This window comes from Nycticebus coucang, chromosome 2 (assembly GCF_027406575.1).
Source record: "Nycticebus coucang isolate mNycCou1 chromosome 2, mNycCou1.pri, whole genome shotgun sequence".
NCBI classification, from domain to species: Eukaryota; Metazoa; Chordata; class Mammalia; order Primates; family Lorisidae; genus Nycticebus; species Nycticebus coucang.
The window spans coordinates 151,336,209-151,364,081 of record NC_069781.1 but is presented as its reverse complement, the minus strand read 5'-3'; the positions used below and the strand labels follow the sequence as shown (position 1 = coordinate 151,364,081).

The window sequence follows — 27,873 nt, the reverse complement described above, 5'->3', positions numbered from 1 at the left end:
AGGTCAGAAGGTTTCCTCTCTACCATGTTCATTTCTGTGAGAACCTTGGTAGGTTTTGACTTGATTTTATCTGCATGTGATTTAAACTATGTATAGGAAGTGTCGATTCTCTGACATGAAACTCTTAAAAATTTCATGGAGTTGCTTATATATGTAAGAATCCAGGCTGTATGGGAATACTATGGTTTATGAAGTGAAGCCAAATTCAGATATATTTTACCAATATAAGACATTAGCTGTTACCATGGGAATAGATGAGAAAAAACCTGAGCAGCTCTGGCCTTGTTAATTTCCATTTGAGCTACTGTTAATTTGTCTATATTACAAATTGCAAACAAGGATCATAATATTTGGAGAGGAGTTTTCATCACCAAAAACCCAAGAGAATTAAGCCATATATATTGTTTAACAGTATCGCCATCTCATCTGGCCAAGCAGAACACAGAGGGGTCAAGCTATTTCCACAGGTTCCTAAATGTGGGAGTCACAGTAAGATTTTTGGTTATAAAACTCAGCAGGTTTAATGCACTCCTCAAGGAGACTTTCTCGCATAATTTGGAACCAGAGAAAGGAGAGATTTAGTTTTGTCAAGATGTGTTTTTTTTCCAAAATGTAAAAGTTTGTATATTTTTTCCTTGTTTTTATTTATTTATTTTTTTTTGAGATTCTTTCATGACACCAACTATTTAATTAGAAACATCAAGCTAATAAGACTGACAGTTTTGACTCAAATCATCTAAAAACCTTAAAGGAGTTTTCAATGCTCAAAAATTGTATTTTGGCTGCACAACTGATTCCTGTGCTGCCCTTGTAAATCAATAACTGTTAGCACTGTTCCGCATGAATTCAAAGCATATTTTAGATATGTTCTTGGAGAAGTTTCTTCACATTCAAGGCTAACCTAGTATAAAGAAAACCTTTGTCTATGCCATTTCAGAAAGAAGATTGCTGACAGACGGAAAAAGGTGACACCCCTAAGATAACAAATAGCATGACAGTTAAAATGGTGTTAACTTTTTAAAAGCATCATTCTAAAATTTTTAATGGATGGGCTTCAAGTCTACTAGAACTCCTAAAATTAGGAGGTATTTGGAATGCAACGGAGAGTTGTTTGTATGTTCATAAATGAAACAACATACAATGCTAGTTTTAATGTATACGAAGGGCCTATAACAGCAGCATGCCAAAGGCCCTCCCTTTCTTTCCTCTCCCACAAGGTAGATTATTCTCCAGATCTGAGGTCCTGGATACATTCTTCTGAAATCCTACCATAACCAGGTTCTCTCTGCAAATAACATCCATTCTGTGGCTCAACGGAGTAGGGTGCTGGCCCCATATGCCGGAGGCAGCAGGTTCAAACCCAGCCCTGGCCAAAAACTGCAAACAAACAAACAAAAAAAATCCTATACTCAAACATTATTTTCTTTTTCTTCCTCCTCTTTCCCTCTTTCCTTTCCACTCTTCTTTCCTTTCTTCCTTCCAATTTTTCCTTCTGAATTTCCGATCTTAAACGCCAATTATTTATTGCAAACAAACTATGTCCCAAGCGTGGTCTGGGGCTCTGGGAATGCAGCAGTGATGTGGCAGGGTGCTCTGCCCCTTCCCTTGAGCCCTTTTCTAAGACACCATGGAGGAGCCCAGCATCCCCACACTGTATGTGAATTTGTTTTTCAGATTTTTCCCTCTAGAGCAGCAGTGGCTGTGGCATAATGGGATTTCCAGGCAACCCAACAGTTTGGGACTCCCTGTGCATGTGAGTGTGTGTGTGTGTGTGTGTGTGTGTGTGAGAGAGAGAGAGAGAGAGACTCCGATTCATAGGCCCCTTTGAGGACTTCCACATGCATCCTGTGGGATCCCCCTTTTCATTCACAGTGCCTAAAATAGTGTCTGGCTTGTAGTAGGTACTTAAGAAAATAGCTGCTGTATGAATGGAGACTGGGCAAAAACCCAACCCAACTCTGCAGCCTTCCCAAACGACCCAGAGACCAGCTCATTCTACATGGCTCAACATTGACATCTTCAGTCTCATCACCAAGTTTCCTCTAACCCCCACCCCCACGTTAAAATTTTCAATTTAGAACTTTTGTTTACCTTACACACTAAAACAAAATCATAAGATGCAGACCAAGGAATATTGTTCCCCTCTCATTTGCATCCTAACAGGGAAAGGGACTTTAAGAGAAAGACTTTTCCAAAACAAAGGCTAAGAGGTGGTGTGGAATGCGACTCGGGCATTCCTAACCCTTGAGAGCGTGGGGGCGGGGACAGGGAGTAGGAAGGTCCTCACTCAGCTCCAAAGCTCCAGAGCGCAGGGCTCTGTGGAACGCCTCAGCCCACGTGCAATTTCCACCCTCGCAGCTAGCGAGTTTCCACTGCGAAGCGTATTTGTATTCCTGATTTTGAGGTCTGATTACAACTTTAGGTTTAGTCTCTGTAACTGTGATTATACTTTCCTTCATCTTCAGTAATCAAGCTCAGATCGCTCCAGATGCACGACGAACGAGCAGAAGGTGAGGAGTGTTGAGTGTGCAACGGAAAACTCGGCTTCCCAGCAGTTTGGTTCCTTGTTAAGAGCTAACTGTAAAGAAGAGAAAAAAAAATTTCTCTTTTGGTACCCCAGATCAGCAGGCGCTGCCCCTCTCCTGTGGCCAGATCCTGCACTATAAGCCATTGTTAAATACTAATCGTGAAACTTAAAAGATGTTCTCTTGCGAGACAACAGGTGGCCACTGCAACCTCGAGCTCTGATTGGTGGAAAGGCCACAGGCGCCAGTGGCCCTGAGAAAGGGCCTCCACTTCTGCGTTTCAAGAACTTACTCAATGGGGTGTTGTTCTGATAATATCTCAGCTCACTGCCAATTTGTGCAACCCGCTGGGCCATTAGGGAGCGCCGCTGGGTTGTCACTGTTAAATGGAAACTAGGGAGAAGGGACCAAAGCTTTTTCGGGGGTAGGAGGGCTCCGAGTCACTCCCGGGACAATGTGAGCAGTGGTTCCTTCCCTGAATACACACCGGTCCCTCCTGCAGTCTCCAGACTCGGGTTTTTGCGAGGAGAAGAGCAAATACACAAACTTTCACCTCACTGAAGTTTATTTTTTTCTGCTTGGTTCCACAAAGATATTATGAGTGAAGGCAGACACACAGGTGTCACAAGCCTGAGTGTCTACTTTGGAGAACAAAAGAAATGGACAGAAACCTATGTAATACTTGTCTGAAAAAGTTCAGGCCCTGGGCCAGCTAAGTGTGACCAGGGGACAAAACTTAGTGAGCGTCCTAGAAAATGTTTCAAAATTTCTGCACGCCTGTTAAAGTAGCTCGTAGATAAACCCGGGTGGAGGCCGATCTCACAGCCTCTCCATAACGTTTCCATCTAGTGTAAAGACCCTTCCCTTCGCCAAGGCTGAAGGCCAAACTCTCAAATTAACTCAAAGTAATAAAGCCGATGGGAAATAAATAAATAAATAAATAAATAAATGTAGCTTAAAGAAATAAAGAGGGGGTGGGCGAGTGCGGAGTGGGGAAGTTAATCACCCAGAACCTTTTAGGAAAATAGGGACATTTTCTCCGTGAGAGCAGTGAATGATCCGCCTAGATCCAGTTACTCAAATGGCTTTCGAATATACACAAGAGCAAAGAAAATACGAAGAGAACCGACACGAGGCTTAACCTGGGAAGCTTCAAGTCCGCCTACCTGCGAAAGGTCAGGCCCCAACACCCCTTCTGGAAAATACCACAGGTGTACACGGGGGCCCGGCTCCCGGCTACGGGGGGACACTCGAGCAAGTTGGCTGCTGGGTTAGGTGCGCCCACGCAGGGAACATTAGAGGGGCAAGGCGGGTACGGGAGAGGGGCCCGAGGACAAACACCCACGAGGAAGGAATGGGGACGAGGAGAGGGAAGCGACGGGACGAGGGGCGGGAAGGGAGCGCGCGGCGTGGGAAGCTGTGGCCGAGGGAACCGGTGGTCGGGAAGGAGGGGGTGGGACCCACGGGGGACAGGGCTGCGGCCGGGCGGCCGCTTCGGCCAAGGAAAGCAGGGGCGCTCCGAGCGCTCCGAGACAGCGGGGACAAAGAGGACCGGAGAGGGAAGGGGGGGACGTGGGCACAAGAGGAGCCCAGAGAGGGGGCGGCCGAGGCGCGGGTGATGGGGACCGCGAGGGCCGAGAGAGGCGCGGCGTGAGCCGAGAGGGCCCGCGCGGGGCAGGGGCCGGCCGGGGCGGGGCCGGCGCGCCCGGAGGCGGTCCGGGCCGAGGAGCGCACCGGCGGGGCGGGCGGAGCGCCAGCTGCCCGCGGTGGGAGGGGCGGAGCGGTGGCGGCGCGGGGAGGGGACCGGCGGCGGAGGCAGGAGGGGTAGAAGGAGGGGAGGGGCCGGGCCCCTTGTCTCCGCGGCTCCTCTCCTCAGTCCGCCCGGGGAGGAGGAGGAGGAGCGGGGCCGGCCGCCGCCGCCGTCGCCATCCCAGCCTCGCCCAGCGCACCTGAACTCGCCGCGCCGCCCCGGGCTCCCGCGCCGCGCCCTGCGCCCCCGGCGCCCGGCCCGCGCGCAGCGCTGCCTCGGTGTCCCGGCGGGGCGCGTCCCCCGGGCCGCCTCCCGCTCTCCCGCGGCTCGCGTGGCCGCGCCTTTGTGTGCGGCGGCCGCGGCTCCCGGGCTCCTCGGGCTCCGGTCGCGGCGCCCCTCCAGCCGCGAGTCCCGCGCCCCGCCCCCGGGCGCCCCCGACGGTGGATCTAGCGGCCGCGAGGAGGCGGGCCCCGGCCCCGGCGAACCCCAACCCCAGCCCCCGGCCCCGGGCCCGGCTCCGGCATGGATGTGAGGTTCTACCCCGCGGCGGCCGGGGACCCCGCCGGCCTGGACTTCGCGCAGTGCCTGGGGTACTACGGCTACAGCAAGGTGACTGGGCCGGGCCGGGGCCGGGGGCGGCGGGGCGGGGGCCACCTTCCCATCTCAGGCGCGCCCGCGCCCCACCTCACCGCCCGCTGCACTTTCTTTGGCCTCTTTTCTCTCTACCCACTCCTTTCCCTTTGCGCCTTCGCCTCTGTCCAACTCCCTCTTTCTCCCACCCTTTTTTTGTCCCTCCACGGGCTCTCTCCTCTGCCCCTCCGCCTCTCCTCCCACCTCCCAGCCAGACTCTCCTTTGCTGCCCCAAAGAAGCGCAGAGCAGCCCGAGGACTGAAAGAGGGGCTCGCGTGTGTGATTCTTTGTTGCTGTTATTAGTAAACACGATCGCAGCCTCCCCAGTAGGCGGGGGGACGCAGGGGTCCCTGATCAATCGGTCCGGTGATCTCGTCCCGCTCCTCCCAAGTCCATTTTACCTCCCACACCCACTTGAGGGCTGGCCTCGAGGCCTCTTAGGGAAGGAAAGGCACTAACTTTTGAGCATTTCTTGGACCGGGAGTTGGGAGGGGGGAGTGCTGGGACCCCCGCAGGTGGCCCTTGTTGCCCTCCCACTGGGGAGCTTTGGACCACTGAACCTAGCTGCCCACCCTCCGGGTTAGCACAAGTGGCTTCTGATATTTACTTGTTTTGGGGGGTGGTGGTTAAGTTTTACATTTCGGGGAGGTCGGGGTTGGAGACCCCCACACCACACCCTGGGGCCACCCCACCTTCCCCTCCTCCTCTGCCAACTTCGAGGCCGCGCGTTTCAGGTGGCCGGAGGTGGATCTCAGGGCAGCCGGCGCGGCTTGGAGCGGCGAGTTGGTGCGGGAGCCGCTGCCCGTGTGCCGGGGCGCGCTGACCCCGGGTCTCTGTACTTCCTGAAGCCCCCAGGGCTGAACGGGGCGAAAACATCACCCAGTGGGCGATACTCGGAGAAAGAGCCGGGGTTTGGATGGCTTCTGCCTTTCGAACGTGGTTTTTCTTCCCCCTTCCTTCTCCTCCCTCCTCCCCCCACCTTTTCTTTCAAATCGTAGTTTGTTGATGATTGCTTGGATAACTGGAGAAATAAGGAGCCTGCTGAAGGAAAGGTGCTATATAAAAGTAATGAATAAATAACAGGAAGAGGAGGAATTGTGTCTAGTGGGGAACAGTTTGCTGTGCCCGGTGGCTGACGGAGGCTCCCGTTCCTTTCTATTTGTTTATACTCCGTTCCCAACTCCAGTGCTCAAGTTTGGAAAAGACCATTAGGTCTCTCTTGCTCGCTCCTGTGCCATCGTCCCCCGGCTCCGAGTCTGGGGTGGTGGGTCTCTATTCCGTGTGTTTTAACCCTTCGGTAGTGGGGAGCGTTCATGCCCTCAGAATTCCACGAGTGATGCCATAAAACATTTAAAGAGAAGCAAGGAAAGGCCGATCGCTGTAGCCAGAGTTAAGGAACAGTTTGTGTCCTCTGATTTTGGATTTACTCAGGTTATTAAAAGCTTTGCAAACTCCCCCACGTATGCTCAGTCAGGGACTGAGGCAGCCTAATTAAGTACGTGGTGTTTCTGAGAAGCCACCTAATTGTTCTAGTAGGGGTATTATTTATCTCCTTACAACTTAGGCAGTGTATGCAAGCCTTGTGTAAACTGGGCATGCTCTTATTTCTGGAAGCTATTACCTTTCCTAATATAACTACTTCTTTCTCTGATTTAAGATCAGCAATACTCGAATGACACCAAAATAGAAACCTATTGTAGGAATCCAGTCACTGCAATGCAAGGCAAATCTGTGTTCACTAGGGTCCCAAGGGGACTTCAAGGGACCAAAGAAATTGTGGGTGTTTTATGTATGTCTCTTTATTTCTGAGAAAGGATGTTTTGAGTTAATTTAAACTCAGAAGACTTATTTCAGGGAGGGTTTATAAAGCTTGAAAACAGGTATTTATTGAGATGCTTGTTCAACTGCAGGAGTGTGGAGGCAACTTGGTTTGCTGTCTTTTCTTAATGCGGCCATTTGCCTGAAATAACTTGCTTTCTTACTGATTTAGCAATCTGATCATCATAAGTGCTCTATGTACCCAACTTAGGAAAGTTAGATACAGTGGTTGGTATTGGTAGGAATCAAATAGTACTTAATCTAAGGGATGTTTGCATTTATTTCCTTGCAGGTGAAAATATACCAATCTTTAAACGGAGCCATGATAGTATATTTTCCTACTCTGATTAATTTCAGGAGTACAAGGCCCAATTTTATTTCCTGTGATTTTTCTTTATACAGACAATGTAGTAGAAGGGGGAGAATTAATTTTATGGGAATAAAACAGCAAGTGCTAATTAAAGGTTTATGGCATTTTGTTTCACAGCTAATTAGTGTGTCTGCAGTGGTGCTGTTCAGTATAGGTTTATATTGAAAATGTAAAGACTAGCTCACAAAGACATGCTTTTATTTTATTTGAAAATACCTAAATTATTAATCTCTCAAGACTTTTGATGACATACATTATCTTTCTGGATGGGAAATGATGGATTTCACAGAAAGTATGTTTCTGCCTTGTCTTGTTTTAATGACCATCTGGGAAACTTTAGAAGAACTCTTGGCTCAACGCTTAACAAGTGAAAAGTTAGCACTTATCTTTAAATTTATTTACAAACCGTGAATAATAGGGTTTCATTCATTTTTCTCTTTAACAAATGACCAGAATCCTTTGTATAAATTATATGCATGTGTATTATCTCTACATTCTGTGAGTACATGGATCCTTTTCAGATGTCCGCGCTCATGAAAGTGTACTCTGTCTATGGAGAATGGATGAAAGAGTTTTGAGGGTTCAAAAGTCATTGCAAGTAGAATAACTTCAAATAAAATATAGCCAGGATCATTAAAATCAGTTAATAATTCATGAACCAGCCACTGATGTATAAACTTAAAGTTATCTCTATTTTCTAAGGGCTAATTTCCAGTTTAATTCCAAGTGGAAAATCTACTGTTTGAACATTTCTTTTTTGGATGTGGCTAACATATTAAACTAAAACCTGTATATTACAACAATAAAAAGTCCTTATGCTACTCCAGTGAATTGGTGACTCCTTTGACTATATATCTGGATTTTTTCTTCTCCTGGGTTCAATTAGTTTTTTCACTAGTAAAAAAATAATATGCAGAATATCACTTAGCCTGTCAGTATTTCCAGTCCCCAAATCCAAAATCCAGAATGCTCCAGAATCTGAAACTTTTTGAGTGCTGATGTGATGCTCAAAGGAAATGTTTATTGGAGCATTTCAGATTTTGGACTTTTTGGATTAGGGATACTTAACCGGTGAGAGTAATGCAAATATGTCCCAAAGCCCCCCAAACCCTGAAATCTGAAACACTTTTGGTCCCAAGCATTTCAGATAAGGGTTATTCAACCTGTAGTTGTCAGAAGTGTGCCACCCCAAAATAAGATACTGTGTTTAATTAACGTAGGCATAAGTGAGATGAAATCATATAGTGGGTTAATAATGAACTTGGATTAAACATTTTTAGGGTTTTTCTTTTCCTTTCAAAACATGGCTATTGACTTGTGACCCTTGCTAGATTAGTTCTATGTCGTTTTTACTCTATCAGTCCCAAACTTGGCTTTCTAATTATTATGTGTGTTGCTTATCGATCACGCTGCTTAATTAAGTCATTCCAATGTTAGTGCTCTGACTCCACCTCATTGGGTCTCTCCCTTGGCTGGCTTGAAGGGTAAGAGAGACTGAAAGGCAATTTGTCATTTGTCTATCTTCCAGGGGACCAAGATTCAAAATGAGAACATGTTAAGAGGGTAATTTGATTGTAACTCTTTGCACTAGCATGAAAACCAATTTCTGGAGTATTGTATGTGGGAGTGTTGAATTTTGAGAGCTAATTGAGAGATTTCCATATCCTTTCATGGCAGGTCTTCAAGCAAGATACTGAGGCCACATAGCGAAAAAGAAATAAAGTTTTCTAAGAACTTTACATTGGGGTCATAAGGACAGCTAGTTACCCTACATGAACATAGGGTTTGTGGCCAAGAGGGAAACATACCACATTTAAAGGGGTGGCCTTGGTCAGCATTAGTAGATTATTGGCAGGCCCACATTTGGGCCCAATTATCTCTACATCTTGCAGTAATTATTTTTTTGTTGTTTAAGAGAATGGTAATCTGGACTGTTAGGTAAGATATGAATCTTTTGTGTTGGCAACAAATTAAGAAATAATTAAAATCATTATGTTAGACTCAACATGCTTGTGTGCTGCTGTGTTGTAATTTTTATCTTAGAAAAATTCATATGTGGATGAGGATTCAAAAGTAAAATTTTAGGAAGTCACTGTGGTTTATTTTCAACTGTGTGGACAGTGCTACTTTCATATCCAACTGCGTGGACAGTTGAAGAGAGTGGAGGAGAACCAGGTAACAGAATTTGTGATAAGTGTAAAGGAGACTTATGGCAGGATGGTTGGTTTCAGGTTGGTACTCGGGGCCTATTTAGAACCTTGGCAGGTCCTCAGCACTATTGATCTGGGCTCTCCTCTGCATCCTATCAAACATTAAAATGCATCCATATCCTGCATGTAATATAATGCGTCCATATTCTGCCATGTCCAAGTTGATGCGAGTTCGTGACTTATGTTTACGTTTTGTAGACATTTAGTTTCACATCCGTTAGTTAAAACCTTGTACTATAGATTTTGGTGTTGTGTGGCCAGTTCAGTTTTTCTTCTCATATTGTACACATTTTTGTAGGCCTCGAGGCCCTTGAGAAGCATGTAGTTCTAGATGTCTGGTCCACAATGACTATGGGATGAAAAAGTCCTGCTTCCCTAATGGGAGGTCTACACAGTCCCCATGTGGCCACTCTGAACAGGGGAACGGTGATGAAAGTCCTGTGCTCAGTAGAGACTAGTATTTAATTAGCCACAGAAAATGGATTTTAGCCATTTTAGATGAAGTCAACAAATGGACATGGTCTCAGTGTTCAAAGTACGTGTTGATAGTTCCAGAACTGTCTACTTTAGGTCACAAATGCAGCAGGATAGTGAATTGACTGGAAGACATGTTTTGTTTCATCAGTATAGTGTTAAAAAAAACAGTTGATAGGGCAGCACCTGTGGCTCAGTGAGTAGGGCGCCGGCCCCATATGCTGAGGGTGGCGGGTTCAAACCCAGCCCCGGCCAAACTGCAACAAAAAAATAGCCGGGTGCTGTGGCGGGCGCCTGTAGTCCCAGCTACTCGGGAGGCTGAGGCAAGAGAATCGCTTAAGCCCAGGAGCTGGAGGTTGCTGTGAGCTGTGTGATGCCACGGCACTCTACCAAGGGCCATAAAGTGAGACTCTGTCTCTACAAAAAAAAATACAAAAAAACCAAAAAAACAGTTGATAGTCTACTTAAAAATCTTTGCATATAAATCTGGATTCGAGCTTTTCTTTAGAAATACTCGTAAGTGTGGCAGCTCTGAGTCTGTATCCTTGCAGGGCATCTGCTGGGCGCCCTTTCAGATGGGCGTGTGTACCGTGGTTCATCCCATGTCCTCCATTCCCTGTTCTCAGACTCAGCCCTTCCTGTTGCTCACAGGTCCTGGGAGGTTTCAAATTTGAAAATGTTAAAAGAGGAGATGAAGTTAAGCAACAGATCATGGTCAAACATGCTGATGCCAGATTACTGTCACTGCAGAAATTACAGACGTCACCTTAAAGGTGTATAGAGTAGTCGTTGAGGTGGCAAAAAAGTAATTTGTGATCATTTTAGAGAGCAGTGTTTTTCAAACCTTAACATGTACCAGAATCATGAAGAGCTTGTTATGACATGGACTTTGGGACTTTACCCCCAGAGATTCTGATTCGTAGGTCTGGGGTAGGTGCTGAGCTTATGGGTCTGTGGACCACACGCTCCAAGTAGCCCAGTGTGGAGGGCCTTCTTAGATAAGGTAAAGATTTTGCTCTTTCTGAGTTTATCAGAGTGCTTTGGGATGTAGGTGATAGAAAATTCAACAAAACAGTGGTCTAAACCACAAAGACAATGGTTTTACCTACAAATATGTCTCTAGGTAGGCGTCTGTATTGGAGGATTTGATCATATCTTTAAAGACACTTCTTCGATATTCTTTTTATTCTGCCATCTTTGGAGTTTTAGCAGTCTCCTCATGGTCACAAGTTGGTTGCTGTAGCCCCGGACATCACATCCTCATGTGATAGCGGACAAAATAGGAAATAAGGCAGTGGTGGTGGTGCGCTGGTAGCGGAAAACCTCTTCCACTAGACTCTTGATTTCATCTTGTTGATAAGAAATGGGTTATGTGTCCACCGTGGGCTGCTTATTGGCAAAGTGGGAGGAGATTGCTGTGATCAGCTTAAACCAATCCTATGTCATCCTCTGGGTCTGGACATTGCTACATGAACACAATTTGTGTTATGTTTTGTTAGCAAGGAAAAAGGCTTTTGGAAAGACACCTGGGAGTGTCAGGTGCTCTGCGCATTTAAGAAATTTTGAGTAGGCCAATGGTTTGGTTGGAGTTGTACTTTTTGTGAAGATGGATCTGACTTTTTGAATAGTAGAGGGCCCAACTGGAGGTGGGGAGACGAGGTAGGATGTCATCACTCCATCCAGGTAAGGGATACACAAAGGATTTGAGTTGAGGAGATGTGAATTTGAATGCAAAAGAGAGGAAGGCACTCAGAGAGCATGTCAACCTGGAAGGGAGGATGAGGAGGCAGAAATGACTCAGGGTATTTGAATTTGGCCTGGATGGGACTAATGATGAGACCTGAGTAGAAGCAGGGAGGTCAGAAGAGAAGCTGTGTTTGAAGGAAAGATGAAGCTGATGTGGGATATTTGGGTGGAATATTCCCACAGAGACATGTGCTGGGACTCAAGAGGGAGTTCAGGGCTGAGGAACCAAAGTTGAAATCTTCCTGTTGGTACAAAGATGAAATGGATTTGAGTCCTTCAAGAGGGAGGAGACAGGAGCTGTAAGGGCACATCTGGGCCCTGAGGGTTAGTTGGTGTTAATTCAGCTTCCTAGTTAGTGAGGCAGCAACTGAGGACTTAGAGAATTTGGAAGTCCTACTGCACCAGGAAAATGAAGTATAAAAGGAGTATGTGTTTATGTTATGTGTTCGTATATGCATGACAATACATCCTTCCTATCTTAATAGTTATTTGGAAGGAAACGTTCTTAAATGGTTGTTATTTCATTGGGAATGGTGCAAAATTTGCAATAACATAATTTAAAACCGTATGAGCCATTTGTGAATGAAAACATTTCATGTATTTTTTTCCTTTTTGTAGGAGGTGCAATTTCAAATTGGATTTCGTGAGACGTTAATGATGTCATAAATATCTTAAGGAATCTATTTTGAGTGTGATTAATAAAGAAGGACTAGGTTTTTGCTAAGTATGCTTATAAAATTCAAATATATTTTGAAAGTGGATTTAGTGCTCCAAAAAAACCCCCAAAACCCTATTTAAGGAATAGAGGCTTTTATTCAAGGTCTGTATGAGCTTCTGACAGATCATATCTTCTCCCTTTGAGGTAGATCATTTTATTTTCTTTATTTCCTAGGTTTGTATCCTTAATCTCTTCCTCAGGGATGCCATGTTCTCTTAAAAATTATGTTCCAAGCCTGTGTAAAAAACATATCAGCCACTGGAAAATGGCCTTTCTTGTATGATTAACCTTGTATCATTAACTTTAATTTAATTTTGCTTTGTTTATGAAAAAATACCTTGCATGTCTTGCTAGTCCATAGTTGAATTGGCCAATGTCAAGAAACATTTGGATTTTACTCTAAATACGTAATTTGAATGAAATTCTGCGTAGACTCATTCTTTTGCAGAAACTAGATTTTACGCTGGGCTTGTCTATTCCAAAGGTTGCAAGTCTAATGTAGTTTTAGCTAAATCGGCTTAAATTGTTTGTGCAGAAGAATAATATTAAAGATGATGACGGGTGAATTTTAAAATTTATTTTAAGTTGATGTAGTATAACTAACTGTACCATATTGCCATTTCTACAGCTAATTTGTAAAGAGCCGGGGATTTACTGTAGAATAATAAAAATTCTACAGTTTCTTTTAAAAATCTCCTAGGTATAGGAAGTTGAAGTTTAAAATGCTGACCCGACTAGAACACTTTTATGAAATAATGTATGATTGACGAGAAGTCAATCTTCTTGAAAAAAGGTTGAGTAAAATCTAGAAATACTGGACAGTTAAAAAACATATTCAGTAGACCTGTTTTGTCACGTCTTGGAATTCCTTAGAAATTCAACTTTTATTATTTGGTTTATTTAAAAAATTCTAATAAAAACATTTAATGGAGAAGTGGTTAAAAACCATCATATTAATAAAAATGTTTCTGGCTGCAAATAAGAAAAAGAGATCAGTCAAACTGAGTTAGGTAGAAAACGGATTGTGAGTTTTGTTTCTGACATGGCTGGCTGCAGAGTCTTGAGATGTTATCAGCACCTTCTTATATTAGGTCCGCTTCCGTTTGTTTGATCAGCCAGGCGATACACTCAAGTGGTGGGAAGTGGTCCTGCAGTGGTGCCAGGTCACATTCTCCTCAAGAGGTAGAGATTCTTTTTTGCTTGTTTCAGCAACTTTACTGGATTAAGTCTCATTGGATAGACTTGAGTCATGTGCCCAGACCCAAAGTCACATGTCCATCTCAGGCATGGAAGCTGGATGCTGTGATCCTCTTAGAAGCCACATAGGCTAAGAATAGGGGGCGGTGGTTCCTCTGAGGAGAAGTAAGGTGCTGAGGTCACAGTAAGGGAACTGGGGCATGGGGGAGGAGTGTGGGGAGTGGTGGGCATGGCATAGGAAAAATGTCCATTTAAACTGCTAATGGAAGTAAAGCTTGATAATTTTGAATATTTCTAAGGATTTCCATTATCTACATTTATTGTTATTCTTTGTGGAAACCAGAATTTAGCCTGTGCTTATTTAATGCAGATGTTATAATTATCGTTTGTATTAGGAATGCACCTCTTTTGGGAGCTAAGATTACATGTGGTCTGCCTTCAAAGAGAGCCGTAGATTGGCCAGGGGCCAGGTGTGTATATATGTGTTCATGAGATTGGGTGTGTGTGCGTGTCTGTGTGTATTGATATGTGTATATAAGAGAGAAGTTCTAGGGTGGTGCCTGTGGCTCAACGGAGTAGGGTGCCGGCCCCATATGCAGGAGGTGGTAGGTTCAAGCCCAGCCCCGGGCAAAAATTGCAAAAAAAAAGAGAGAGAGAGAGAGAGAGAGAGAGAGAGAGAGAGATGTTTTAGACTGAAGCCAGTGATGTTGGAGGAAATGGTCTACATGTAGATTGGATGGGGAAGGTGGTCAGAGAGGTTTAGTATGGTGAGGAAAAGTTGCTCACGGGGGCTCTCAGGCTCACAATGCACAAGTAGGAAAAATGAGATTTTTTTTTTTTTTTTTTGTAGTTTTTGGCCGGGGCTGGGTTTGAACCCGCCACCCCCGGCATATGGGGCCGGCGCCCTACTCCGTTGAGCCACAGGCGCTGTCCAAATGGGATTATTTTTTAGAGGTAAAGGGAGAGCAAGAGAGGGAATTCCAGGCAGGGTTTGCCCTGCGGGCATGGCACTGGAGCACTGTGCTGGCCCGTCCCAGGGGATAATCTGCGGAGATGAGGCTTGTCTTCCCATGTGGGAGATGTGGTTGGTTGAGAACAAATTGTGAAGGTACTGGAATGTCTAGTGAAAGATCTGAGGTTTTATTTGTAGGAACCAGTAAAATTTATGTGTGTGCACATGTGTGTTGGCACGTTTATATGTATGATGTGTTTGCACATTGGGGGGGTAGAGCATGCATTTTGAAGAGGGACCTAATGAGACCATGTTTTCAAGACAGTGTCTGAGAATATTGGAGAGAGATTAGAGAGGCACGTGGGAGTCTCATTTCAGTCCCCTTTCTCAACCTTGGGACCACCAAAAACTGCATCCATTTTCCTTACTAAAAATTAACGTCATCCGACTTTACCTTCAAAGTTAGCTACTGAAGGGTAGGCAGATGTGATGATCACTTGGGGTTGGATGAAGATGGTTGATAAAGGGGAGGTGGGCTTTCAAGGAAGCCTTGGTAACTTTTTTTTACATAATAGGGAAGAGAGGATGGCTGAAGATTTATATATATATATATGCACCTATATACATATATATTTATTTATTTCAGTAGACAAGATGGTGGGGAAGAAGGGAAGAGAGAGAGAGTCGGACAGCGATAGGAGACTGTGAATGGGTAGGGGAATTGATTGAAAAGCTTACTCTTGCCGACTCCTCCCACCTCATTGCTCAACCACTACTCCCTCCGCCCATGTGTCTTAACTGCACCAGCTTCTGCCAGTCCTTTTGTACTTGCTGTTCCCTCTATCTGGAGCTGTCTCCCCAAAGATTTTCACTTGGGTGGCCTCTTCTTAGCATTCATATCTGAGCCCCAGTGTCACCTTTAAGTATGTATGACTTGACTCTTAAAAATGTCATGCTATCTGAAATATCTTTTCACCATACCTCCAGTTACTATCTCCTACCCTCATAATTGTATTCATAGCATGTCTGCCCATTTGAAATTTTTGCTTATTCATTTATTCATATGTTCCTTGTTTATCTCTTTCCACTGGAATGTAAACTCCCCGAGGGTAGGGACTGCGGGTCTGCTTTGATGAGCACTGTAGATCTACCATCTAGAAAAGGTCTTGGCACACGAAAGAAGATGTGACAGGAGTGAACTAGAGATAAATAAAAATACTGTGGAGCAGAAGATCTGGGGCAGTTTACTTTAATCTTTGAATAAACTTTCGACGCTTGTAGGAGCTGGGAATGAAGTGGTGAGAATCACTTCTGTTTTTGTTTTCAAGGAGATGGCCTGCAGTTGTAATAATCTCTGTTACAATTTTTGTTTGTTTAGTTTTTGAGACAGAGTGTCACTCTGTCACTCTGGGTAGAGTGTCATGGTGTCAGCCTAGCTTATAGCAGTCTCAAACTCCTGGGCTTCAAGTGATCCTTCTGTCTCAGCCTCTGAGCACTGGGGAGGGAGTACAGGCACCTGCCACATGCCTGGCTAATTCTTTTTTTTTTTTTTGAGACAGAGTCTCACTATCTTGCCCTCCATAGAGTGCTGTGGCATCACAGCTCATAGCAATCTCAAACTCTCGGGCTTAAGTGATTCTCTTGCATCAGCCTCCCAAGTAACTGGGACTACAGGCGCCCACCACAACAGCCAGCTATTTTGTTGTTGTAGTTGTCATTGTTGTTTGGCAGACAGGTGTATGTGGCTGGCGCCTAGTTACTGAGCTACAGTTGCCAAGCCACGCCGAGCTAATTCTTGCTACTTTTTTAGAGATGGGATCTCTCTCTTGCTCAGGCTGGTCTTAAAGTCCTGAACTCAAGGGATCTGCCCGCCTCAGCCTCCCAGAGTGCTAGAATTACAGGTGCAAGCCACTGCGCCCGGCTGCTGTTAGAAGTTTTTACGTTTCAATTTTATTTGTAATTTTCTCTGTTAACTGTGTTGGTGGCAGAAAAAGAGCAATGGCTAAGCAGCTGATGGGTGGGGATCTTCCCTCAAAAGGAGTGGGAGAAGAACACGGGTGGAAAGAAAACGGGTAGGAGATATTGAAGTCTGAATCTGAGAGTTCAGGCTAGGTAAGAAGACGAGGTGAAGGAAGAGGAGGCCAGGAGGCAAGCAGAGAGGAGTGTCACAGTTGGGGTTCAATTCACATGTAACAGGAAGAAAGAGTAACTCGGAGGAGAGCCACAGCTTCGATGAAGTCCACGTTCAGCTTGTTTTCCCCTAGCCAAGTCTAGAGAAAAGTGGTCCAGGCCTGCTGTGGGCCGCTTCCTAGATACCTGGGAGCTGTGCTGCTTCTAGCTTTCAGATGGCCCTTGTTCTCGTGGTTCAAAGTTGAGCTCCAATGTCCGTGGACCAGCCAGCAAGGAGGAAGAAGGTGGTCCAGGCAAATGGAGGTTTCCGGAAGCTGTCACATGCCATTTTGCTTATATCTCACTGGCTAGACTGAGTCACACAGCCATACCTGTGACTGTGAGGTGCTCAGGACATGTAGTCTCCATTGGGGCTGGCCGTGTGCCTAGCTACATACTCAGCTCTGTGGAGGGAATGATTGGCTAGTCAGGGACAGGGGTGTGAGTGAGTGCCGGTTGAGCTTCAAGAAACCCTTCTCGGCTGTCTTTACGTCTGAGGTTCTGTCTGCAAACTGTAGTACTCTCTTTTTTCTAAATGTCATTGTTTTAGTGTCCATTTGCTGCTTCTGGGAGGATCTTCTTTTGGAGAGAGAGACACTGTGATAAAATCTGTATCTTTTTAGTCTTTTTCTTTTTTTTGGCCGGGGCTGGGTTTGAACCCGCCACCTCCGGCATATGGGACCGGCGCCCTACTCCTTGAGCCACAGGCGCCGCCCTTTAGTCTTTTTCTTTAGTTTTAGAGTTTGATTTTGGGCCTAAAATATTTATTATTGGGCCTAAAATACCCAGTGACTTACGTTGTTCTTTGCAAGAACTACAAGTCATGGGGTCCTTCTTGTCATTGATGACCTTCATTTTAGGTCCAAATTTCTCTTTTAGGATTTTTCTTAAACTCTCACAGTGCTGTTTCTCAAGTCCTAAGTGTTGGTAACAAAATTCTGAGCTCTAGTCTGTCTTCAGTCAGCATTTTTTAAAACTAGAATTAAAAAAAACAAATCGATGGTTGTCCTTTTTCATTAAACCTAGTTTCCCTCTGCCTTCTGCTTCTCTGTATCCACTGGCCCTTTTCATTAACCCTGGACTCTAACCTTGACTATGAGGGCATTGTCAGCTGCTCCTGCCACTGTTCAGCCTCCTGGGTCCCCTCTCCTCCATGTGTTTTGGGTCAGCCTTCAGAGTCTCACTTCTCAACCTTGGGACAACCAAAACGTGCATTCATTTTCCTTACTAAAAATTAATGTCACCCGACTTTACCTGGGCTGACGATGGCATAATCCTTTTGTGCATTTGTTTATTCTCTTGGAAATTCTCTGCAATGCATAATTCAGATCTTCCCTGCTCTTTTCAAGGCCCGCCAGACCAGCCCACCCTCATTCTTAGATGGGAATTCTGATCTTCCAGGTTATGAGGAATTTGATCAATCTCATTTGTCATCCTTTCTCTTTGTTCCAGGCCCAGGGAAAAGCACCTTCTACCTGTTGGGATAAGTCCTTCCAGGTGTTTCATTTCTTCCTACCTGTTGTACATTCTTGGTTCTGGGCGTGGCTCCCATCATTCCTGTATCCTTCCATTCTACCTTCAAAGACGCCCAGATGTTCTGACCTCCACTGAGATTTCCCAGTCTTGACTTTATTGAGTGCCACCTGTCTTAACACAAGTTTTGCTGTCTCCTCATTCCACTCCCATTGTAATATCCTTCATACTTTTGTTTACCTAGTTTTTTTCCCTTAAATAAATTAACGTGAAATTAAGACTACTGCAAATGGAAAATCCAATGCCTTCCACACATGGGAGAAAATCCTAAAAATAAACAGAAGGGGAGTAAACAGTGTTATTGAAATCTCACTGGAGACCTTGCTTGCCTAAGGCTCTGCTCTCTGTTTGTTGAAAAGGGAGATTTGCAAGGGCTAGGGAGGTGGAAGACAAGCTCCCACCAACCTGAGACTTTGTCTTTGATTTTATCTGAGGGGTTGAAAGGGAATTCAACACAGAATGGCTGTCTCAAGATGTAATTAAATGCTCTTCAATGCCTTGTCTCTGTACCTCCTAGAGCAGTGCTTCTCACACTTGAAGGTGCTCCTATCTGGGAATCCGCATAAAATGCAGAGAGTAGGCCTGAGGCTGCTGGAGAGTGGACATGGGAGTGAGTTCCCAGACCATGCTGAGTTCCCAGACTTGTGGTTGTAGAGTCCTACAGAAAGGGCTATCCACATTTTCACTTTTCCTGACTCCGCAGAGCCCCCACTGAATGATTCTTCCAACAAGTAGTCTTTATTTATGGTCCCATGTTTTGCCAGTCCCTCCGTAACACCACGTCTGTTCCTCCTTGAGTTACTGACCCTCCTGTCCAGTGAGTTCCGCCTTGCCAGACCAAACTTCGTTCATTCATGCAAAAATATGGGGGCCTGCTTTAGGCCAGAAGCTGCAGTAAGCCCTTCGGTTGTACTGAGCTGAGAACTCCTTGCGGTCCTTCCCCTGCCCTGCTTCCCCGGTGCTATGCTGCTGATTGCTCCTCTTCTGCTTGGTCTTTTCTTCCCAGGGGTTGGGAACTTCCTCTAAGAGGCTTGGCCTCTCACTCTTTTGCCTCTGTATTTCTTTCCTTTTTATGCAGATCCTGTTTTGTGCCTTTAGCTGTTCCCTCTCTGGTGATGTTTGTATCAGTTATCTATGGCTGTGTAATAAACCAACTCTCAATGTTGTGACTTAAAACAACCACCATGTATTTTGCTTCAGCTTCTGCAAGTCAGCAGTTTAGATTGGGCACAGATGGGTGGTGATTCTCCTCTTGGTTTCCTTATGATGTTTGCAGTCGTCTGTGGGTTCGCTAGGAGGCTTTGCTTCTGGACGTTGGCTGGCTGTCAGCCGGGCCCCTGGTTTCCCCAGCATGTGGTCTGTCACCTCCAGCATGTTCACCCTGGCATCTTCTGAGCACGGCAGTACCCTGGAGCCTCTGAGGCCCCGAAATGTCACACCGTTCCTTTCACATTCTGCTGGCCAAAGCAAGTCATCAGGCCAGCCCGGATTCAAGGGAAGAGGAAATTAGTCTTTTTGTTGATGGGAGGGGCAGCAAAATTACCTTACGAAAGGGGGATTCAGGGGGTGTAGAGTCTGGCCATTTTTGTAAGCTGCCCCAAGACCTCAAATCTTCATCCAGCTTGCTCTACTTAATCAGCTCCCACGTGGCCGTCACCACTTCCCTGTCTGCCATCGGTGCGAATCCAACGTAAGCCAGGTGACATCTCGTGTGCCTCCTGCTCCAAACTCCCCTGTGAGTTTTCCGTACTCTCAGAGCCATGTTCCTTTCCGGATGCAGAGCTTTGAAGTCAATGCTGTTGGCCTCTTGCAGTTTCTTCATGCATCTTCCTTCTTCACTCTTCTTCTGTGAGCCCGTCCTCCTCCTCCTCCTCATCCTGTCAGGACCCCTGTGTGGTGGGGTCCTCTCTGCCTCTCTGTACTCTTAATTTTTCTCACCATGAGTTGAATCTAGGCTCTGCTTCTGGGTATCAGTCTAAGCTATCATTCTCCTTCTAAAAAGCATTTACAATGGCTTGTCTTTGTTTTTAGCAATCCTTTTTTAGACTTGCCACCTTCATTTTTGCCTTATCTACCCACCGCTGGTATTATTTACTTAAAATCTTTCACACTGACTCACTTTGTATTTCAACTTCTTAACTTTTAAATGACAAATAAGATGGATAGAGAAAACTGTGCACAACTGAAGTGTACAGCTCAAAGATTTTTTACAATCTGAACACACCCACAACTGCCATCCAGATTATGAAACAATCACTGTGAAAAGTCCCCTGATGTTCATTTTCAGCCCGTACTTCTCACTGTCCCAACTTCCAATACCAGAGAACAGTTTGCTTGTCTGGGTGCTTTATGTAAATGTAATCATACTGTAGATAGTATTTTGCATCTAGCTGCTTTTATTCCACTTTACATTTGTGAAATGTATCTGTATTACTGCATGCGGGTTTATTTATTCGTTTATTTATTTATTTATTATTTCAAATTAATTTTATTTCAAATTAATCATCCACTTAAAATACTGTGTGATACTAATCACCTCTGCATAGGAAGTTCATCTTGCCAGTGAACTGCATATTACAGTAAAAAGTGATCTCGCGTGGTTCTTGTGTATTTTACGTTGTGTTTAGTGCAATGCCACAAACCATAAATAACGCTCTGGGGTCCATAGGAAGGCATTAATAGCAATGCTGGGAGTTCCCCCAAGAAGTCCAGATATTACAAGAAAAAACTGAATTGCTTAATATGCAGATTGACGTTTGCAGCTGTGGTAACTCTTTTCAGACAGACCAATCATCTTGTAAACAGATGACATGGTGTCAATACATATAATACCCATTTTTTAGATCACATTGTTCTCACTTCCAGGGTAAAGTTCCAGTTGTAAAAGAGGCCCTCACCCAGGGGGTGTGTTATACACCCTCATAATGTGCAGGTTAGGTGAGTTCCTGCCTCATGCCCTCCCTCCTTTTTAATTTATATCACTGTGGTATACCGACAGCCCTATATGGCTTGCAATGTATGAACATTACCTGTACAATAAATGCATAACTATTAAAAATCTTAAAAAGTCCATTTATGTACTACTTAAGTTAATCTAGGATGCAGATAGATAGTGGGAACACCGGCCTTCAGGGTTAATTGCTAAGACCTCAACTTTACTTTGAAGGCACTCCAAAGCTAGTATGAAACTTACCACATTAAGCAAAAACACATTTTTTTGGAAAACAGCTGATGGATTTTCTATCAGGGTCATTGTGACAGTCATAGCAGTGGTTATAGCTCAGTTTCACAAACTAGGTTTGCTGCCTTTAGTTTTTTGCACCTTGCTTAGATTTATTAGTTTTTAAAGTTAGCTGTTTTCCATGTGACTCAAAGCCCAATTGTTTATAATAAATAACTTTTTGGTGGCATATAATATTGGTTTGTCTGCATTAATCATTTTGCAGATATCCTTTTTTTTTTTTTTTTTTTTTGTGGTTTTTGGCCGGGGCTGGGTTTGAACCTGCTACCTCCGGCATATGGGACCGGTGCCCTACTCCTTGAGCCACAGGCGCCACCCCTGCAGATATCCTTTTAATCTTGGCTTTGGCTTGGTAGGTTTCTAATTGCCAGTGGGGTTAAAATATATTAGATATTCCCCCTTTTTGTGGCTTGTCTCAATCCTAGGTTTCTAGAAGACATATAGTTATGACTATGTATTTGATCACCTCGGCTCTGTTCTTAGTTTAGACACTTTGAAAATGGCTGAGCTTCCGGCAGGTGGAAAGATGGCAGGTGCAGTTAGCATATCCCTTCTTCCCTGTTTCTCAAGCCTGTGCACGCACCAGGGTGGATCTGTGCAAGTTCAAGGCGGAAAACCAAGGGAAGGAAAAAGTAAGTGCAGTTAAAGGGTGAGTGTGAGAGATGGTAACAGAAGGTAAGAAAGAGTGCCACAGAGGAGCGCGATCTAGAAGATGTGTGAGGGAGAAAGCCCCAAACAGCCTCCAGTTGTAGAGAGGGAAAAAGAGGAAGGGTGTGTTTGAGAAAATGATACCCGTTGAATCCTAGGTTGATACATGACTTTTGAGGACAGACAGTAATACCTCACTGCTTGATTCCAGCTGCTAATAAAATTTCCCATTCTAACACAACCTGTGTGTTAGAATTCAACTTCCCAACATATTTATTCCTGATGATAAATCTTACCATCATAGGCCAGGTACACTCTGGGAGGCTGAGGCCAGTGGATCACTTGAGCTCAGGAGTTTGAGACCAGCCTGAGCAAGAGCGAGACCTTGTCTCTACTATAAATAGAAAAATTAGCCAGGTGTTGTGGGGAGTGTCTGCCTTCCCAGCTGCTTACTTGAGAGGCTGAAAACAGGAGGATCCCTTTACAGCCCAGGAGTTTGAGGTTGCTGTGAGGTAGGCTGAGGCCAAGGCCTGGGTGACAGTAAGACTCTGTCTCAAAAAAAGGAAAAAGAAATAGAAGAAATAAAAGTTTTGGAGAATATTCCAGAGAAGATCAAGGCATCCAGATAACCTAATCTGATGAGAGGCTCTGCCACACTCCTGAGAGAGCTGAGTGCTCTGACGATGTTACGTGCACCCCCACTCACAGTCGCCCCCACCGGCTCTTTCTCCTTTACGGACCACACCGATTGGTGCTTCACTTTGCATGAAGAGGAATTATGAGGAATAGTTTTGTGGACACCCTTTTTCTCTTTTGGTTTTGTTTAGAGGGTAGCCCCTTCCATCTCATGGTGTCCATTTCCATGATGATTTACCAAAGAATCTTCTGGGGTCCCTATATCAGAAAGGGCTGAAAAAAAAAATCCACTTAGTTCTATCTTAAGAGTATTTTTCATTTTGTCATTCCTGTTCTTTCTTTGCATTGGGTCTAGGAAGCTCAGAGTCAAAAATGAAACTGTTTAGCAGCTGTTCAGAACCATAGGGTTTGCATTCGTGGGCGCTAGTCATCCAGACTTTATTAATGTAATTTTACTTTTTATTTATCTTGATTCTCATAATTATTACCTCTCTTTTAAAAATTAAATTTATTTATTTTTTGAGACAAAAATGAAATATATTAGAAAGGTCCCCCTACTTCTCTTGTGGAGAAGAGCAGATTATGAATGAATACTTGAAGTACTTTTATAGTGTTTGTATAGTGTCCAGAATACTGTTCATATTTAAAAGTTTCCACATTAAGAAAAAGTTAAGTTTACTGAGTCAGTACAGTAAAACTAAAAAAACCCCAAACTCTTAGCTTCTCCCCTGTGGGTCTTTTTGTAAAGGTGAACACAAAATTTCTCAATTTATAGCACTTGCTAGAGTTTATTTCTTATAGGATATTTCCCCCAGAATTATAGAATCTATCAAAATGATAATAGTAGGAACATTGGTTCACTCTCTGACCCTTTAAATTACTGTTGGTGCTATCTGATCATTCAAAAAGCATTAGTTCCTGAAAGTTGACCTCATGACATCATTAGCATCCTTCTTAATTTTACCTAAAGACTGTGTTAGGGTAACCCTGGCATCGGGTGCCCACTGCACCTGTTGTCAGGTGTCCCCACATACGTCCCGATCCCTGGTTATCTCCCTGTTGGGTGGAAGGCATCTCTGCACTTGCCCAGGGCGTTCGTCCTTTGAGAAAGTACAGCCATAGTGGCTTCAGGACTCCAGCCTGGTCCTTGTGCTGCATGAGCCCTGGTCAAATGAAGAAAAGCTGTTGACCTCTTGTAAAACCAGCCACCCTCTAAGATCGTTTTGAAAGTGACTCATGGCCATCCACATGTATTTTACCATTGTTTTGGGGTCAATGTTTTGTTTAATCCGTTTCCTGAAAATGGGAAAATTTCACTTTGGTAACTTTGGAAAGCAGCCTAACTCATTTCAACTTAGGCTGTTGTTGGGTCTGATGGGTTTCTGTGACTCCAAATATCAAGCAGTTGGCAGGCTGGCAGGGAACGCGGGAGGCACCAGGGAAGCAGGGTGGCCTCTTACTTAGTATCACGATTTCTAAAACGGAGATTTAACTCTGCTGGGTGCTGAACAGTGGTGAGCCAAACATACCAAGTCCTGCTGTAGTACACACTTCCTAGGGGGTTACAAACCCACCCACTCCATAGGGTTATTGTATGTAACAAATAAGCTTACCCCCTAGAGGGTAATGGTAGTATTTACAACATGGGATTGCTGTAAATATTGAGTGTCATTCTCTGTAAATTAAGCACTTCATTAATCTTATCATTATCATTTTATTATAAGAAGTGTTGCCTTAAGATCAGATCAGTTTCTTAACATACGGATAGATTTCTAAACATAGACCATGGGAGAAACATCTCACTTCAGAATATCTTATATTTTAACAGAACTATTTGGGGGACTTTATACCTGTTCTTTGTTTAATGTATAACTTGAGCAGGGTTTCTTAATGGCGGCACTGTGAATGTTTTGGATCAAATAATTCTTTGTTGTGGGTGACTTTCCTGTGCATTGTAGGGGTTCAGCAGCATCCATGGCCTCTATCCAGTGGATGCCAGTAACACCTGCCATTATGACAACCGTATATGTCTTCTGACATTGCCAAATGTCCCCTATTTGGAAACTACTGAGCTAGAGGAGTATTTTGGAAAACTTTCTCGTTTTGTCATTTAGAAAGTGCTAACTGGGATGTTATTCCTTTGTTACAAAGGGCATTTATCTAAATATAGGGCAGTTATCTCTCTAGGGCCTGATGGAGCTAAAAGGAGCCTCCGTCTCTGTGTGTTCCCCAGAATAGCTAAGAAGGCCAGTACTCATTCTGAGGAATAGATGCTTAGTAGGGAAGGAGGCTTCTGGACCACGTAAAATAATCTACGCTGCCTTGGCACCTGCCAGATGTCTTCTTTTTTCTTCTCCCTCTTTCTGTTTGGAAATCTCTCTACCTTTTACGTTTACAAAGCAGTGTGATAGAGTGTGTTGAGAAGAGGCCTGTGCTCATTAGAGGAAGTAATTGTCCATCAACTGGGGAATTGGCTTAATTAAGGCCCACCTATGTCCCTGGGTGCTGGAATAAGTCACAAAGCTATTTAGAAGGAATTGTTAAAATAATTCCAACAACCGGTTCTGTGCAATAATTATATTAAAGTAGCAAATAGGATCTAGACGTCAAGGGTTTTGATTTCTTGCCCCATTTCCCCCTGATATTGTGGGGATACACTCAAGTTCATGATTTCATGTGTTTGGTTGTTTCCATTATATCTGTTAGCTATTTTTTCCTTTTTAAGTCTTGAGTCATGTGAACCTCAGGTCAGAAGTCTTTTCTTCACTCATTTGTTCCTCTGCTGCATGTGGCCTGGATCACATCAGCATTGAAGGAGCAGTTTGGTCCTTTCTAGTCTGTGATTTCCAGGGAGCAGTGACCTTGTGTGCTTTGTTTTCTGTTGTATCTTGGGTACCCAGGACTGTGCCTGGTTGTGGGAAAAATCTTAATAGGTAACCCGTTGCAAGATTTATATGCTAATATTTAGTATTCTTTGCTTCAAGATTCCCTAAGCCGATTACACATTTTTGGAACAATTGACAGGATGTCTTAAGCAAGCCTATAGCCATGTGTTTAAAAGAATGAATTCCAAGAAGATGTATTGTGGTGCTGCAGAGCTTCCCAAGCAATAAGTCACAAAGCCTACCTGGTAGATCCTTCCCAAAGCAGTTGTCCCTGTGACCCTGTTCTCTCTACTATGCCTGGAATTCCCAAAGGAAGGGGCTGTGCTGAAGACAACAATGTCCCCTCTCTGGCTCTGATCAGGGTTTTATTGTCAGGAAATCCCCCTTTTCAGGGCCTTCATTGTCTTCATCCTCCAACCAGCCTACCCCTTCCCCCAGCCCCTGCCAGCCATCTTTCTTTTTTTTTTTTTTCCTGAGGCTTTATGGAAATGAAAAGTTGCTCTTCTTCACAAAAAAGATTGGGGGAGATAAAGTGATTAACACTTATTTTGTTCAGGAATCCATCCGCGCTACCATCCTTGAACACTCATTTGGCTTGTTGGAGGGGTAATCTCTTTCAGAAACATTGGGCAGAATTGACCAATTCATTATGTATGTAAGTCTGCTTAAGAATGTTTAATTCAGTGTGCCCTCATCTCCTGGCTTCGTAATCTCCTGCCTTGGCTATTCTCTTCTCTTTGAGTTTCTGCAACTCATTTCTTCCCTGATTATTGAAGCTTTCCCTGAACATTCCAGGCCTGGTCGAATCTTGATGAATAGATTTATGAGGGGGGAAAAATACCATCCTCTTTTAGTTGGTTGTTGACCACCAGATTGTTGCGGGATAATTAAACTTGGGAAACTACAAATTTAGGCAGAAAAGTATGAGAATACTTAAGCCAATGGGACTGTTAGAGAGCGTCTTAGAGGCAGTGGGAAATCTTATAATAAGTAGCTAGTTTGGGCAATGTGGGAAGTTCCTAAACAGCCAATTGGGGAAGGTCTCGATTAAAACAAACAAACCCGTTCGTTATTTATGGGCACGTCGGTATTTGCACTGTTTAAAAGCGGGAACAAATAATTTAATGGTGAGCATCTTTCAGTGGGATGTGTTGACATTTTTTCCAATTCTACTTCTTTTTGGGTTTGCTAGGCAGTTTTCCACTGAAGTATTACTGCTGTTACCTAAAACAGAGAAGAGAGGGAGTGCGTAAAATATAAAAATATTGGAAAAGGTTGGAAAAGTGTGTGTGTGTCTGTACATGTGTTTGTGGGCACCTGCACCCCACAAGACTCATAAAGACTTCCCAGTAGTGGAGAGAAGAGTCCATCTCTCAGTGTTTGCCTTGGTAATCCGTTCCCTACTGTCTCTGGTAGCAAAGATGTAATGGATGAATTCATAACTGCTTGATAGTAGCCGTTGATTTGAAATTAGCGGGTGCCCTCTGGATGTAGATGCAAAAGTTACTGATGGCAGGATGCCTGCGGCTCAAGAAGTGGGCAAGTGCCTGAAGTCGAATTTTATTATTTTATTTTATGTGTGTTATAATATCTCAGAGCAGTGGTTCTCAATCTGTGGGTCGCAGATCCCTTTGAAACAATGAAAGTCCATCCTGCATATCAGATATTTACATTCATAACAGTAGCAAAGTTACAGTTATGAAGTAGCAATGAAAATAATTTTATGGTTGGGGGTCACCACAGCATGAGGAACTGTATTAAAGGGTTGTGGCATTTGGAGGCATTAGGAAGGTTGAGAACCGCTGTCGTAATCATTTAGGCAGGCCCTGTAGACTCCATGTAAGTTTTCTTTCCATTTCCTTTCCAGTAGGAGAGCTTTAGGAAAAAAGGATAAAGAAAAAGAAAAAAAGAACAAGAAAAAAAATCATTCCCCCAACTTAATTAAATGGATCTTTACTTAAAGGTACACAGTGAGCCCTCTGCCCCTGAAATGCCATTACCCTTTGCATTCACCAGAAAGATTCTCCAGTCATTTTATGTCCTGTTCCTGATGAGGTGAGATGCGATCAGCTGTCAGGTCCTAAACATTTATTTAAAAAAAAAAAGAAAATAAAATAACAACAACAAAATAAAGCACACTCTCTCTCTTTCTCTTTTCCCTCAAATGTCTTGCCTTTTAGATTTTTGAAACCAGAATATAGCACAGTAGATTTTTCTTTTATAATTATCACCCTAGCTCAAGAGACTTTCTGGGGAATTTGACCATGACAGGAGAACGTGGGGTGAGGGGGTAGGTGTGCCAGGAAAGGGAGAAGCATCCAGCAAAAGTGTGAAGTCCTAGAAAGGCAGAAAGTGGGTGTTCTTAGGAGAC

The 27,873-nt window shown here is 44.2% G+C and overlaps 1 protein-coding gene across 2 annotated transcripts in view; it reads left to right on the top strand.

Moving 5' to 3' along the window:
* The first annotated feature begins 4,378 nt into the window (after positions 1 to 4,378).
* Positions 4,379 to 27,873, top strand: part of TOX3 (TOX high mobility group box family member 3) — a 109,946-nt gene continuing 86,451 nt past the window's right edge. Inside the window, exon 1 of one of the 2 annotated variants that reach the window (XM_053582176.1) lies at positions 4,379 to 4,884. In XM_053582176.1, the coding sequence (XP_053438151.1) occupies positions 4,798 to 4,884 (87 nt within the window). In that variant the 5' untranslated portion in view covers positions 4,379 to 4,797. The remainder of the gene's footprint in view (positions 4,885 to 27,873) is intronic. The other variant, XM_053582177.1, reaches the window with a different exon arrangement.